Below are 16,701 nucleotides of genomic sequence, written 5' to 3'. Positions count from 1 at the left end.
CCAACTTCCTGGTGGAGTGGGCCCTCGGTGGGATAGTGAGAGTGCGCTTAGCTTTAGCGTAACAGATCTGAATGCACTTCACTATCCACCTAGCAATCCCTGCTTTAGAGATAGCGTTTCCCTTGTGGTGAGTGGCAAAAGCAACAAAAAGCTGCTTGGTTTTGCGAAAATCTTTTGTCCTGTCTACATAATACATCAAGGCCCTCTTAACATCAAGGGTGTGGAGCATGCGCTCCGCCAGCGTATCTGGGTTTTGGAAAAACACCGGCAATTCAATTGTTTGGTTCAAGTGGAATTGGGATACCACTTTGGGTAAGAATTTAGGGTTAGTGCGGAGCACCACCCTGTTAGCATGTACCTGGAAAAAGGGTTCTTGGATGGTGAGCGCCTGCAGCTCGCTAACCCTCCGTAGCGAAGTAATCGCTACTAAGAACGCAACCTTCCAAGTCAGAAACTGAAGCTCACAAGAGTGCAGTGGCTCAAAGGGAGGACCCATCAGCCTCGTAAGAACCACATTGAGGTTCCATTCTGGAGCTGGTGGGGTCCTTGGTGGAATGACCCTTTTGAGTCCTTCCAGAAAGGCCTTGATAGCAGGGACCCTGAAGAGTGACAGGTGTTGTCTATTCTGGAGGTACGCTGCCATAGCAGACAGGTGAATGCGGATGGAAGAGTTTGCCAGATTGCATTGATACAGGTGAAAAAGATAGCAAATGATGTTTTGAATGGAAGCATCTAGCGGGTCAATATTGTGGTTAGCACAGTAGATGACAAACCTCTTCCATTTAGCCGCATAACAAGCTCTGGTAGTGGGCTTCCTTGCCTCCCGAATGATGTTCATGCAATCGGGAGGAAGATTGAGGTAGCCAAACTCTAGGACTTCAGGAGCCAGATCGCCAGGTTGAGCTGTTGCGGATCTGGGTGCTGAATGTCGCCATGGCTCTGCGTCAGAAGGCTGGGAGTGAGATGAAGCCTTTGATGCGGTACCACGGAAAGTTCCAGAAACGTGGTGTACCATGGTTGGCGAGCCCACGTTGGAGCAACCAGGATGAGAGTCATCGAGTGTTGCCTGAGCTTGCTTGCCACCAGCGGTATCAGAGGTGCTGGGGGAAAAGCGTACGCAAATCTGCCTGACCAGTTCATCCACATCGCATTGCCCTGTGATTGGGGGTGTGGGAATCTGGCGGCGAAGCTTTGGCATTTTGCGTTCTCCTTTGTGGCGAACAGGTCTATCTCTGGATGACCCCACCTTTGGAAGTACGGTTGGAGTACTGATGGATGTATCTCCCACTCGTGCATTTGATGGCTGTGCCTGCTGAGCAGATCCGCCATTTGATTGTCTTTGCCCGGGAGATGCTCTGCCATGAGGAAGATGTTTCTCTGAATGGCCCACTTCCACATGCTCTGAGCCAGATGAGACAGCTGTGGAGAGTGCGTGCCTCCCTGCTTCTGGATGTAGTACATGGCCGTCATGTTGTCCGTCCGGATCAACACGACTTTGTTGCAAAGATGTACTTTGAACGCCTTCAAGGCCATGAAGATTGCCATCAGTTCCAACACATTGATGTGCATCTTCCTTTGCTGTAGTGTCCATAGTCCCTGCACAGTGTAATGGAGTACATGCGCTCCCCATCCCTGGAGAGAGGCGTCCGTCGTCAGGATAATCTGTGGGACAGGCTCTTGGAATGGTCGGCCCTTGCAAAGGTTGTGTGGATTCCACCAATGCAGAGAGTTGTATGCCCGACCGCTCACCAACACTAGGTCTGTCAGTTGCCCATGAGCCTGAGTCCACTGACGTGCAAGGCACTCCTCAAGCGGACGCATATGTAGTCTCGCGTGCGGGACAATGGAGATGCAGGAGGCCATCATGCCTATCAACTGCATGAACACCCTCGCCGGAAGCGAGTGCTGGGGTCTGAATCGTTGGATCAGCGCCTGGATACTGGCGATTCTCACAGAATTCGGCTGCGCGGTAGCTGCCAGAGTGTCGATTGTCGCACCCAGGTACTGTCGCACGTGGGCGGGCTGGAGATGGGACTTTGGGTAGTTCAGAGAGAATCCCAGATCGTGCAGGAGATGAATGGTGCGTGACACGTGGTCGACGCACTGCTGTTCTGTCCTTGCCTGAATGAGCCAGTCGTCCAGGTAGGGAAAGACGTGGACGTGCTGGCGACGGAGATGCGCCGCCACAGTCGCTAGGCACTTGGTAAACACTCTTGGTGCCGTGGTGACCCCGAACGGCAGAACCTTGAACTGGTAATGCTGGTCTAAGATCGTGAATCTGAGGTACTTCCTGTGGGAAGGATGCAGGGGAATATGAAAATAGGCATCTTTCAGATCCAGCGTAGCCAGGAAGTCCCCCTGTTGAAGCAGGGGAAGCACCTGCTGCAACGTGAGCATATGGAAGTGCTCCGAGAGGATGTACCAGTTCAAGGGCCTGAGGTCCAGGATCGGCCTGAGGGATCCGTCCTTCTTGGGAATCAAAAAATACAGGGAGTAAACCCCTGTTCCCCGCTCTTGCAATGGAACGAGCTCTATCGCCCCTTTTTGCAGCAGGACTACAACTTCTTGCTGCAACAAGGTCAAGTGCTCGCCTGACATAGGACGGCTCCTTGGGGGTATGTCCGGTGGAATGGACGTAAGCTCTAGACAGTACCCGTACTGGATAATAGACCTCACCCACCTGTCCGTGGTGATGGACTTCCACGCCGGCAGGAACTGCTGGAGCCTCCCCCCGACCGGTGTTGCATGGCCGGGGGGCAGTGACAAGACGTCACTGTTTGTTGTTGGCGGTGGACCTGGAGCTATTGTTTCCACCTCCCCTGCCCTTGACATTATTGCCTCTGTAACCACCTCTATTTTTGTTGTTATACGAGGCTTGGGTGTTAGTTTTGAAATATTGTGTGGACTGGGATGCTTGTCCCCTTGAGGTGCCTCTGGAGTTTGAGCGGCGAAAGGAATTACCCCGAAACTGCTGACTTTGTAAAGCCCCATGGACTTGGCAGTTTCCGTATCTTTTTTCATTTTTTCCAGTGTGGCATCCACCTCTGGGCCAAACAGAATGGTCAGGATTCACTGTCTGATTCAGTATAGTGGTTTGGATGTCGGGTTTGAACCCCGAAATTCTAAGCCAGGCATGGCGTCTAAGCAGCACACTAGTATTGATAGCCCTGGAGGCTGTGTCTGCCACATCCAAAGCACATTTAATGGATGCATTTGTAATGAGTTTACCCTCCTGAATCAGCATCTCCCCCGCCTCCTTGTATTGGTCAGGCAAGTGTTGCAGTATGGCCTCTAATGTGTCATAATGGGCCCTATCATAACGTGCAAGCAAGGCTTGGGTGTTAGATATTCTCCAAATATTAGCTGCCTGTGCAGCAATCCGTTTGCCTGAGGCCTCGAAAATCTTGGACTCTTTATCTGGGGGAGGAGCGTCACCAGTAGTTTGAGAGTTCGCCCTCTTCCGAGCATTGGAAACGACCAGGGAGTCCAATGGCAAGTGTCCCTTGATATATGTCGGATCCGTGGGCGCTGCTTTATATTTCCTGTCGATGCGAGGGTTGACCACACGCGCTCGGGTGGGCTCCTTGAAAACCTCTGTTGCATGTTTAAGCACCCCCTTCAGCATCGGTAGCGTTTTGACTGACTTTTCGGCTACCGAGAAGGTGTCGAACAAGAAGTCCACATCCACGGGGTCCGAGTGCAGCTCGACGTCGTGGTTAGCAGCAGCTCTCTCTATCAGGGCATTGAATGCCGCCGAATCCTCGGTCGGGGACGTCTTGGCCGCGAAAAGTTGAGCGTCCTGACCCCCCTGCGGGTCCTCCGGGTCGCCTCCGGCGGACCACGGCACGTGCTCCTCCTCCGGATCCGAGTACGCCGGATAGTCGTACTCTGCATCCTCCTCGTCCGCACCGGCTGCGACGGAATGCGTCGGCGAGTACCCCAGGGTTTGTGGGGACACAGGTTCCACCAAAGCCGAAGAGCCCTCGGAGTCCCGTTTGTTCTTGAGAGGGATCTTAAAATGTTCCAACGCCGGCTCCGTCGTGATCTTCCTTTTGAGGAGCGACAGTTTTCCGGTGTTGGCGTCGATGAGCACCTCACGACGTTCCTCTTCAGCAAGGGGTTGGAGTCGGAGCTTCGACACCACCAAGGCCGCTTTAGGTGCCAACACCTCCTTCGAGGGTCCACTCTGTTTCGGCGCGAAGGCCTTTGGCGCCGACTTGGGAGGAAAGGTGAAACGGATAGGCGTCTGCTCCTTCGCAGGCTTAGGCGTGAGCTTCGGCGCCACAGTGTCCTTTCGAATCCGCTGCAAGGATTCCTCCACCTTCTTCGTCAAGGCCGGAGAGGGCTTGACCGGCTCGACATGCGCCTTCTTCGGGGCCGAGGCCCCCTGGCCACGCTAGTCGTCGCCCAGGCGCTTCTTCGGAGCCGACTTCGGGTCCACGACCCCTTTCGGAGCCGACTTCGGGTTCACGACCCCTTTCGGAGCCGACGCAGCCACGTCGGACGATTTCGCCTTCGGTACCGACCCCGAGGACTTCGGGTCGGCCATCTTGGCGTGGCTCTTAGAGTCGGCCATTTTGGTTTCCTTGGAAGTTGACGCCTCCAGAACCTTCTTCACCAGCGCAACTTTCACTTTCGGTTTCGCATCCGAGGGTGCGTGACCAGTTGGCTTCACTTTCGTTTTCTTCGACGTAAGTGATGGTTCATAAGTGTCCGTGACCGGGCCCGGAGGCGGGGACGTAGGATTCATAGTTAGATCTTGGGTAAGGCCCGAAGGCGATCCCTCGACCTGGGCCGTAGGAGGGGTAATAACCCCAGAGTCTCGTTGGGGATGCTCCTCCTCCGAGCTATCACCCATAGTGGCAAAAGCCTGTTCGTCGTCCCCTACCTCGTCGGCGACTTCGTCAAAGTTCTCCGCACCTTCGTCATAGGTTTCACCTTCGGATGCGGGATTAGAGTCCGAACCTTTCACCTCGTCTTCTCCCTCGACAGATTCTTGGAAAATGTCGTCTGGTGGGGGCGCCGTAGCCGATAACTGAGCCTGGAGCCTATTAGCCCGGCGAATCTTTAAAGTCTTCTTGCTCCGGAACTTCGAACACGCCATACAGGTGTCTTCGCGGTGATCCGGCGACAAGCAGGTATTGCACACAGGGTGCACGTCGAGGTGTGAATATTTAGAGTTACACACCGGGCACTTCTTAAACGGAGTTCGCTCCATAGCAAGAATGTAGTGTAGGCCCGTCCGCGCCGAAAGCACGTGGAAGGGCAGCAAGAGATCGGAGCTGAGAGTCGGAAAGAAACCCGTACGCAACTATACCGACGCCCAGCCTAAAGACCTTTTGGTCTCGAGTAGAAGTTGAACAACTATCGGTTCCGACAGAGGGAACCGAAACACATCCGAACCCAATGGCGGAAAAAACAATCTGGGGATGGAGGCGATGCCCATGCGCACTGTAGTCCAGGGGAGGAGCCACCTATCTCGTGATACTTCGAAGACTCTTCCAGGACAACAATGTGCAATCATCCGGACCCAACACTAGGTGGCGATCTATGCACAGATATGAATTCAGCAGCCCACATGCCTCGAACTCGCCATTTTCTGGTGGTGTGGTTGTTGTGTCTGCCTGTTAGATGTAGACTTATGCAGGAGTGGTCTGAGATCGTCCTAGTTGCTATATCTGTGTTCAATCAGGTGCGTGTGTGATTTAGAGATAAGAATGTAGTCAATTCTGCTATAGGTATTGTGCGGGTAGGAGTAGAACGTGTAGTCTCTGGTGTCTGGGTGCTGTAATCTCCATGGGTCTTGTAACAAATCTATTGCAGATATTTTTCAGGATGTTGTGGGAGGCTGCTGGTTTTGTCTTTGCGTGTGATTGCCTGTCTAATGTGTGGTCTAGGACTAGGTTGAAGTCACCTGCTACAATGTTTAGGTCGTTCGTGTGGGGTCTTCCTAGTACCTTGTTTACTTTCTCCCAGAATAGTGGATTTTCACTGTTGGGCGCGTATATGTTTGTTACCGATATGGTTTCTTCTCCTCTTAAGTTGTGTGTGCAGAATTCTTCCTTCCTCATCATGTTCTACACTTTTGATTGTTATTTTGGACCTGGAGCTCACCAGGGTGACCACTCCTCATTTTTCCTACTGCTGGGGAGCATGCTAGGTGGCCTATCCATCGCGCTTTGAGCTTATTTGCATCTTCTGCTGATAGTTTAGTTTCTTGCAGAAGGATGATATCTCCCTTATTTTTTGCTAGGTAGTCTAGGATCTTTTTCCTTTTGACCGAATGGTTCAACCCCTTAACGTTCAATGATCCCACCTTGAGATCCGATTGTAATAATAATAATAATAATAAAACATTTTTAAAGCGCATGGCTGCACAGCTGTGTATCCCCGCGCTGATTGCTGAAAAAAACTCACAGGCTTATTGAGGAAAGAGATGGGTTTTCAGTTTGGCTCTGAAAAGAGTTTCTGAAGGTTCCATTCTTAAGTGAACCGTTAGGGCATTCCAATATTTCACTCCTAGGTAGCGAAAGGAACGGCCACCAATTTTCGCTCTGTGGACGCGAGGGAGTTTGAATAGAGACATTCCTGAGGACCTAAGGTCTCTGGTAGGGCGGTGGATGGTCAGGAGGCCTCTTAGATAGGTGGGACCCTTGTTGTGGGCTATCTTGTGGGCATAGCAGAGGCTCTTGAATTTGATTCTCTCCCTAACGGGGAGCCAGTGCAATTTGGACAATGCCGCCTTGGCTGATGTTCTTTTGGGAAGACCCAGTCCTAAGCGGGCGGCCGCATTTTGTAGGCATTGAAGCTGGTGGAGATGTTTTTGGTTCAAACCTAAAAGGAGAGCATTCCCATAGTCCAGATGAGGAGTAATAAGTGCATGAACGATAGTTTTCCTGGCTTCAGTAGGGATGAGGTCGATGATTTTTCTGAGAATTCTTAATGTGCCGATGCATTTGCCTATGATTTTATTGACATGGGATTTTCCTGATAGATCAGAGTCGATCATGATCCCTAGGTTTTTGACCTTCTCAACAGGGCGAGGGCAGTCGCCCAAAGTTGTGGGCCACCACGCTTGAGACCATAGTGAGGTTTTATTCCCTATCACTAGCACCTCTGTTTTGTCTCCATTCAGCCGGAGGCAGTTGCTGTCCATCCACATGGCGACAGCAGCCATGCACTCCGAGAAGTTGGAAGCATACTTCTCGGTGTCAGGAGTGAGCTTAAACATAAGCTGGGTGTCATCGGCGTAGCTGACAATGCCCACCCCGAAGTTCTCTATGACCTGAGCCAGGGGTTCCATATAGATGTTGAACAATGTGGGGCTCAAACTAGAGCCCTGTGGAACCCCATAGCTCACGTCACGAGAAGATGATTTAAAGGGTGGGCAATGTATCTGGAAAGATCTTAGTGAGAAAAGATTTAATCCACGCCAGTGCATGGTCTTTTACTCCGATGTCTGAAAGACGGGACAGCAGCGTGGCATGTAGCACAGTATCAAAAGCTGCGCTTAAGTCGAGCATGACCAACGCTGCTGTCTCACCCTCGTCCACCATCTTGCGGATACATTCCGTGGAATACAAAACAGCTGTTTCCGTGGAATAGTTGGGTCTAAAGCCGGATTGAGTAGGGTGGAGAATGTTTTCTGATTCTAGAAACGCCATGAGTTGAGTATTGACTATTTTTTCAATTATCTTGGCGCATTGAGGCAGTAGAGATATCGGCCTGAGATTTTGAAATTGGGTGACCGGAATGTTGGGTTTTTTCTTCAGAGGGATGACCTGAGCGGTTTTCCAAGCCTCCGGGACATAACATTCTTTGAAAGATAGGGTAATCAATTGACTTATTTGATCCATAAGAGTATGGTCCATGATGTCTTTGCACTTTTCTAACGGACACACATCATTAGGGGAGCCAGAATGGATACTGTTAATTATGCTGGACAGTTTTTCTTTGTCGGGAGTATGAAATTGGGTGAGAGTGGTTTTTTGAGGTGGGGGTATTTCCTTACCAGATGTGGGGGGAGTGGGGGAAGTAGCGTGAATTTTCTCTACTTTATTGACGAAGAAGTCCGCAATTTGTTCGCATAACTCGTTAGAGTATGTGTCCTGCGTATCCAAGCTCGACGTGTCTGTAAGTTCCTTGTAAATCCGAAATAGTTCTTTAGATGGATTTATAGCCTCTTCAATTCGGTTTTGATAAAAGACTTTTTTCCTCTCTTATAAGTCTCTGATAAGACTTCAGTTCTTGTTTGTAGGTCTCCTTAAGTTCCGTAGAATAGTTCTTTCTCCATTTTCTTTCAGTCGCTTTACATCGGGCTTTAGCAATTTTTAATTTTTCTGAAAACCACGGTTCAGATTTTGTTCTCCTGGCTGGGGGCTTGCACGTCCATGGGGCAATTTTGTCGAGTGCCTCACCCAACCATAGTTCATAATTGTTCCAGGTATCTTGTAAGGACTGACCTTGGGGAGGTGGGTGGGTTTTTAATTCGTCAATCAGACGTTCGGGGGTGTAATTTTTCCAGTTACGCCGCTTAGAATACAGGGGTTTGTTGACAGTGTTCTTAGTCCTGGTCTTAGGTATGTTAAAAATGATCATATGGTGGTCTGACCAGATAATTGGGACAGGGGGTTGTATATCAATACCTTCCCAGGTTGCAAAGATAGGGTCAAGAAGATGGCCATGTTTGTGTGTGGAGGAGGTAGAGAGCAGTGTTATCCCCAAAGCGTGTAGGGCAGTCTTAAGTAGTTGGGCTTCCTTAGCATTAGAATCTTCAAAATGGAGATTTAGATCGCCTAGAATCATAAAATTGTTGTATTTAATAGCTAGTTGCGTCGCCGTTTCTATTAGCTGGTTGCAGAAGGGGGTGGCGTTGCCAGGGGGCCGATAAATAAGAAGCCCAGTAATGGTCATATAGGGAGTCACTTTAATAGAGAAAGTACCGCTTTCACTGTTAGTGATGATCTTATTGGTGAGGGTGCATGTCCCTCCTACTCATTGTGTCTCAGGTCTGGTCGCTTTGTCTTTGGTTTCTGAGTGTCTGGGAGGTGTTCTCCGAGGTCTCTCTTGTTGGGTGTCATGGTGCTCTTGGTGCGTAGGATTTGTCTGAAATTGTGCAATGGGTATGGTGTTGACTTACAGGACTGACATGACATACGTGTCTAGTACTACAAAACATATGACAAACAATGCTGCTCCCCCCCCCCTCTCCTCTTCGGCCCTCCCCTCCCTCCCCTCCTCTTCTTCGTCGTCCTGGAAGCGTGTGACAGCAATGTCCTCTGCTCCCCGCTTCCCCGGGACTTTGCTAGGGTTGGCGATCTTGTTGCAAATCGTCTCTAGTGCGCCCTCCCATTTCCCTTTGGCTCTAGTGCGATTGTCTTGGTCTGAACATTGAACCCAGCCCAAATTTTAGAAAGGATATGTGTCGATTTACTCTTCTTGTTTGTTCTTGCTTTCTCGATGTTCTTCCTTGGTTGTTCGTGTTGTCTAGTTGTTGGAGGTATGCACGTTGCTTTTGTTGAGGCAGATACGTTGCTTGGCTTGCTCAGTGCTAGTGTTTCAATTCTTTTGTTTGAAAGAGGTAGATACGGTTGATTGAAAGTGAGTGAGGTAGATATGGATACTGTTGCTTGCATGGCACCTTTGGAGAATTGCTCTTAGGTGAGAATTTTGTCGAGAAGGTTATGCCGTTCTATGGTATTCGCCTTTTTACTCTTCGGCGTCGTCTTGCGATGCTCTTCTTTTCGCCGATGACGTTGCGAGTTCCATTGCTTGTGGTGTGGTTCCCCTTAGGTGCTGTGATAGTTCATTTGGATCATCGAAAATTAGGGTTGCTCCGTTGTTGGTTATTGGTTATTCTGAATTTTGAGGATCCAACAAATGAGTATGTGATGTTTTTACTCCTTAGATTTTCTCTCTGCACGAGGAAGCCCTTTCTGATATCTACTGTTGGCTTGGAGAAGTCTTGCGTAAGTGTGATCTTGTTGCCACACCATTGTAGGTTCGCGTTTTTTCTTGCCGTGTGGTGTGAATGTAAGGGTTTGCATATTATTGGCCTCAGAGTTTGTCTGTTGCCTTGTTTCTGTGCTGGGATCCTGTATGCTTGTCTAGTTCAAAGGGGTTTTCGAACTTTAGATTTGTTAGTTTCGGGATGAGGTCCTGTAGCAAGGCCACACACGAACCCGCTTTGTCCTCTTCTTCTGGGATGCCAAGGATTCTTATGTTCCCTTTCCTCTGCCGGTCTTCAAAGTCAGCTGCCTGTTTTTGTAGCTCTGTTGTCGCTTTGGCGATGTGGCCCATAGTCTTGTTTGTCAGAAGCGATTTGTCCTCGATGTCGCCGACTCTTTGCTCGACTGAGTTGATCCTATTGTTGGCAGTGTGGATGTCTGCCCTGCATGCTGAGAGTTCAAACTTGATGGCGTCCGAGTCTTTTTTAGTCGATTTTGCTAGTTCGTGGACTTCAGCCAATTTTTGAGGATGACATTTAGTGTGGCATTGATGTCTGATTTCTGTTTGAGTGGTGATTCTGGTGTGGCGTCTGCTTTCGGCTTCTTTTGTTGTTGGGATAACTTTCCATCGCATACTACTCAGCCCTCTTTTGGTCTGTAGGATCGCAAATCTCTTTTCGTCCCCCGCTGTTGGTTTCCTGTCTTGTGCGTTTGTTCTCGTAGGTTTTATTGCAGGGGCTAGTTTTATTTTTGGGAGAGTGTCTCTTGTCGCACTTCTGTTTTTTGGCTTTGGTGTACACGTTGCTACTTTTGGAGCTCTTTTGCTGTGAACGTGCAGAGCCCCGCTGTCTATAGGCGCTCTTTTTGGCGGTTGTCACTGCTGGTTGTGTTGGTACCACTTTCGCTTTTGTTCTTACGTTCTCCTAGCTCAGACCGCCGTGGATTATTGTTTGTTCATCAGCGTGGCAGTGTGGCAGACGTATGATCACTTTTGATGCCTCCCCTCTGACGATGTAGGAGTGCTTGTGGTTGTGGATGGTGTTGCCCCGTAAAGATTGTCTTCACTGCTTTACTAAGACAGGTGTTTGACCGTCACTTAGAGGTAGTTCCCACCACAAGATGGCCGTCACGTTGTTTTTGCCTGTTCCTGTACGCTCTGATACTCTTTCCTTGTTTGGTGCGGCGGGGCGGTAGGGCGGTAGCCCTGTCTCTGCTCGTTATCTTGGGGGGGCTGTGGCGCTCTTCGTGCCTTTAGTCGTAATTCGATGTGACCGCCACTTGGTGGTGGTATCCCCTCTTAAGATGGCCGCCGCATTGCGATTTGCCTGTTTTAAGAGGTTAAATGCCCACTTTCCCCCTCAAGATGGCCGCTGCTTTGTGACTGGTCTATTGTACGCTTCCTTGTTTGTTTTTTTGCCTGATCGTGTGCGCTCTGATACTCGCTTCCTTGTCTGGGGCGGCTGGGCGGTAAAGCGGTAATCCGGACTCTGCTCGTTATCTTGGGGGTGGGGGGGGGGGGGGTTCGGTAGCGCTCCTCGTGCCTTTAGTCGTAATTCGATGTGACCGCCGCTTGGTGGTGGTATCCCCTCTTAAGATGGTCGCCGCGTTGAGATATGCCTGTTGTACGCGGTTAAATGCTCGCTTCCCCCTCAAGATGGCCGCAGCATTGTGATTTGTCTGTTGTACGCTTCCTTGTTTGTTTTTGCCTGATCGTGTGCGCTCTGATACTCGCTTCCTTGTTTGGGGCGGGTGGGCGGTAAGGCGGTAATCTTGACTCTGCTCGTTGTTATCTTGGTGGGTCGGTAGCGTTCTCAGTGCCTTTGGTCTTGATTCGAAGTGACCGCCGCTTGGTGGTGGTATACCCCCTCAAGATGGCCGTCACTTAGTGGTTTGCCTGTTGTACGCAGTTAAATGCGCGCTTTCCTAGTTCCGTGTTGGGTGGGGCGGTCAGGCGGTGTCACTATCCCTACTCGTTGCTATCTTGTGTACTTGGCAACGGTGATCGCTATTCTGGGCGTTTTGTGGTGGTCCGGAGCAGCGGCGTCTACAGTTATGTTTTAAAGATGTCCGCCCCCTGTAGCAGTTTGCTTAGTTTTCGTTTTTGCTTGCCCCCTGCTCACTGTCGTGTTGCTGCCTCGGTAATGGTTAGGGGGGGGGGGGTGTGCTGTGTGGGGCTATTTCTCGTTTGTGGTCGCGCTGCGCTAACCTTGGGGTCTTAGTCTGTTAGCCAGCTGAGTATGCGCTGCTTTTGTTTCTCCTCCGCTATAGCGCTGCCCCCGCCATCCTGTCCGATTGCGCTCCGCTCTGCTCACTCAATAGCTTCCCTCTTATTTTCGGGCTGCTAGGTAGTTTGCTCGGCTCAGTTTTCCTGCTATGTCATGCCTGGTGGGTTACGGCTGTTGTAAAGCTGCTTGGATTCTTTCGTGTTGACCGTTTTGCACTAATTTTACTTTAATGGTCCCGGGGTGCTGAGGAGCTCTGGACTTACACGACTCCTCATTGCTGTCCAAGCCACGCCCCGATTTTCATTGTTTTTTATTTGAATCCTTTCCGCGGTAGGAAAGGCTTCCTCTGAATCCTTTCCGTGGTAGGAAAGGCTTCCTCTTATTTTGAGAATAGGAAGTGTTGCGTCGGCCTAGAAACCTTCACGGGTAACCAGTAGCGCTCTACAAATCTACGGATTGATTTCGTTTTTGTAGTTCTAATTCTGGAATGCTTATTATGGCAATGTTCATATTTTAAAGTTTTAGATACAGGACTTCAGCTTTAGAAGACTTGATGCATAATGTTCCTCATCTTTAATCAAACCTAGATTCTCTCTTCATATCAATTGGAGAATCTGCATCCTCACAAGAGATTCTAAATGTTACTGTGCTTATGCCGACAATTTAAGTCTAGTGTCCAGTTACAAAATAAGCTTGTATTTTGATTGCTAGGACTTATTATCCCTGTGAGTTGTGTTTTAATAAACAGTTTTATCACCATCACAAATGTGATTGCGCCAGATAGGTCATGGGTGCCATAGATCCAGGGGAACACCCTATGCATTCCCAAGTACCCATGATGTAACAAAATGATGGCGCCTCTCTGTAGAATATGAAGAGCTCCACGCCGAGTCGCTTATATGTCACAAATATATATTGGCCTTTGCCTGAATAGAGGCCCCCTGAATGGTTGGTGACCCATTGTGGGGTAGGCGGCTCCCATGTGCCGCAGGGGCTGCAGGGGCCTGCATTACACTCCTGGCAAGTACTCGTGTCTAACAAAGTTCTGTCAATCACATGAAAAGGAGAAGCGGACTCCCTCTGATCATCCTAGACAGAAGCATAACACAAAAAATACACCTTTCACCATTGTACTCTTCTTTCACAACCAGCATAATTCCAGGAAGAGGGAGGTCATTTCCTCGAAAACACTGATCTCATTCTACTAAGGAATAGCACGAAGGGCAGCAAGGAGGTGGGAGCATGTTAGTTAGAAAGACAAACAGTAATGCCCAGAAACAGTGTTTCTCAGAAAGTACTTACGAGTTGCAGTACGGCTTCTTGTCATAGCCCTTGTAGTTTTTCATATTCAAGGTCATCTTGCAGATCTCGCAGTGGAAGCATGCTTTGTGCCAGAACTGGAGGGAGGAAAATAAATAAATTAAGAAAAGGGACCTAGTTTGCGGATTGCAACTACAGAGTTCTGCATCATTCACATGCCAATAAGTATCAGATCTATAGCCACTAGAAAACCTTGAAGGTACTCTTCCGCAATGCTAGATCACAGTCTACACATTCACAAAACAATCTTTGTTTTTGAAAAATTAAAATGTGCTTTTATCTATAGCAGATAACCACGTGCCCACAACTTAAAACGTAACTGGCTTCATCAGTCATGTAAAAGGATTTAAAGACTTATTTTAACAAAAATTATTTTGCTCAGTAACCTCTATACTTGAGAGGTTCCAGGTATTCATAGTTTTTTGAAGGCTCTAATAAACAACTATATTACTGTTGGTTTTTACCAAGTGTAGAGCCAGTACCAAACTAAGCGTGCGAATTTTGCACAGTTCAACAGAATGTCAAGAAATGTATGTTTCAAAAAGATACTTTGTTTCAAACCTACTACTGTAAAAATAGACTTTGCCTCTGTGTGACAGCAGTCAATATAACATTACTAGGAGGTTTACCTCCAACTCCACCATACAGTATGCTTTCGATTCACACTGGAAATAGTACTAGAGTCCTCTAAAAATCAAATAATTCAGAGCTAGGCACAACAAGGCCTACCGTACTACTGCCCAACCAGCTGAGTGCTGGTGCTAGTAGCATTTTACATGCTGGATAACTAAGGCGCAGCTGAGGTGGCCATTAAGCTAGCTACTCTTTCAACATTGACCACACTCAAATACCCTATTAAAGAAACCTAAAACCCTCACAACTAGTAGAGAATAACCTGTAGAGGCAGGGGGAAACAAAAATCTAAAAAAAGAATGTTTCACCTCTGCTCCCCTCCCACCCAATGCGCTCATGTGTACTCCACAATGGCGCTCTAACCCCTTATTTTGTGTCACCAGATAGTGTATTCATGTGTTTTACATGCCCATCTTAGTCTATTCTGATTGGCAAATGACTGTGTGGTTGTTAGGGAGAAATAAACAAAATCAGATGTTTTCGCTGTCATCCTGCTTAACTTCCTACCCAACCAGTTGGCAATCTAACGTCACAGCACTTAGTGATAGGAGTGTAGAGTGACCAAAAACCTCAACTATTCTGAAAGATCAGAAGAGCAATGCTTTAACAAAACATGCAGAATAGCCCACATTGAGGCCCTATCGGTCTTGTGAAGGTCACAAATGCTGCATTTTTACTTGTGGAATGAGCAGGAAGACAAAGAATATTGAGTCCTCGGATGTTTACCGATTTAAAAATGTAACACTTGCCATCAGTGGTTTTGCCACTTTATTTTAGTGACAACCAACTATCAAGAAATCTCAAGAACATTATCATTTCTCATTAAACACTAAAGCTGTGGGCGTATAAATTGCTTAAAGTTAAAGAAACACGAGGTCTTGGCTGAAAAAACAGGAAGAAATTAACTTTATGTAAATAAAATTCAATTAAAGTCTAAGAAATTATGCAAGAGAATGTCTCCAGTACAACCTTCTCCTTGTAGGAGACTATGTATTCCTCTTGGGCTTAAAGAACTTGAAAATGGCCAGTACTACTGGCAAAGGTGATCGTAACCAAGAAAGCAACAAGTTATGACATAGAAGACCATATGCTAAATTAGTTTAGGCATGAGTAAAGCCATCACCTGGTTGAAGTCTCAACTAAGAGGCAAAATACGGACTAGGAGGATGAAGTTTGAGAAGATAAACGGTCATCTCACAGCCTTATTCTTCAAAAAGCAAATTACAGCAGGTGCATTTAAGCATGTGATGGCCAAGGAGTAACACTGATGGAACCAATGTTGGATAGTAACAGTGATGATAACGACAACGGACTGGATCACAGTACAGTATTAGAATCTTAGTTTGCTTTTTTATCTCCAAGTAAAATGATTCCTAGCTGTAAGCATGACAGCTTGACATCTTCTATGTGCCCAAATGTTCATGCACTAGGTTATCAGCGACCTAGCCTTCAGGTTCAACAAAGAGGAGGTGTGAAAAATCAGCCACCCATTATGGTCCAACATATCTGAAAGTACCTAACTGGACAAGAGGGAAAAAACGAAAATTATAAAGGAAGAGAATTCATTCTGTTTGCCATATTCAGCAGGGCTCAAAATTTAATTGTATCGGGCTTCTTTAATTAGTTTAGAGTCTAATGATTTGGGAAAATTGGGAAATACAAAGTAAATTCATCTACCAGTTTTAGAGTAGAGTAAATCTTCGGGCTTCTGAAAAGCAAAAGCATTATTTTGTAAATTATTTTACGTTTGATTTAATTAGAAATAAAGTTTGATTTGTGGTCCCTCGTTTAACCGGGTTTCTCTTCTTAAACTTGGTGTCTGGCCTTAAAGGTTGTTTTACTTGAAGCAATGCCTCATTGTCAGAGTTTGGTTTCTTAGTTGAGTGAACACAATAGAAAACTGGCATGTTTAAAAAATAAAATCCTTGATAAGATTTTTGTAGCACGGACCTTCATGTAGTTGGGAGTGTCTTGTACCACATATTACTTTCGGTCACAAACGGGTCTAATCTCTAAAAGCTCCACGCTTTAATGTAGTTTAAAGAATTTCTTGACCGACGACCTACTCTGGGGGAGAAAGTTGCAATCTACTGTAGAAAATTCAGACTCCATTTCTCTTTTCCTGACTGAGCGTGTTAAGATACGTTTCCTTCGGAACAAAGCGAAATCCACATGTGAATAGATGTATAGGGGGGTTATTAGACCAAGAACATTACAGCAAGATCCAGGTGGGTCAGCTGCTTCTCTTCCCACTCCTTGGCTGCACTCTATATTCTGACTACACACAATAATATTGCGATACCTAGGGATTCTAAATCACTACTCATCCCCTATTGCAGCAACAAGCCATAGAGAATTAAAATGAAAAAACAAAGATAACCAATGGAAGGAAACTCATAAGTCAAAACTATACATTTTAATATTCACAACAAAAAAAAGACCGATAACAGACAAGAAAAACAGACTACATACTAACCTCATTTTTAGGTCGAGCTATTTATAGCTCTGAACTATTGTAGGGGAAACCACACTCTTGAACAAGCGGATTCCTCCCAATGCATGTTGTCTACTGAAGC

At 47.5% G+C, this 16,701-nt stretch overlaps 1 protein-coding gene across 1 annotated transcript in view; it reads right to left on the bottom strand.

Moving 5' to 3' along the window:
- The window catches only part of LASP1 (LIM and SH3 protein 1), a 601,479-nt gene that overhangs the window by 484,474 nt on the left and 100,304 nt on the right, over positions 1–16,701 (bottom strand). The window contains exon 2 of the mRNA XM_086924327.1: positions 13,475–13,569. Coding sequence (XP_086780453.1) covers positions 13,475–13,569 — 95 coding nt within the window. The remainder of the gene's footprint in view (positions 1–13,474; positions 13,570–16,701) is intronic.

This window comes from Lissotriton vulgaris, chromosome 5 (genome assembly GCF_964263255.1).
Source record: "Lissotriton vulgaris chromosome 5, aLisVul1.2, whole genome shotgun sequence".
NCBI lineage: Eukaryota > Metazoa > Chordata > Amphibia > Caudata > Salamandridae > Lissotriton > Lissotriton vulgaris.
Note: the sequence above shows the minus strand (reverse complement) of the source record. Positions and strands in the feature narration are given on the sequence as shown.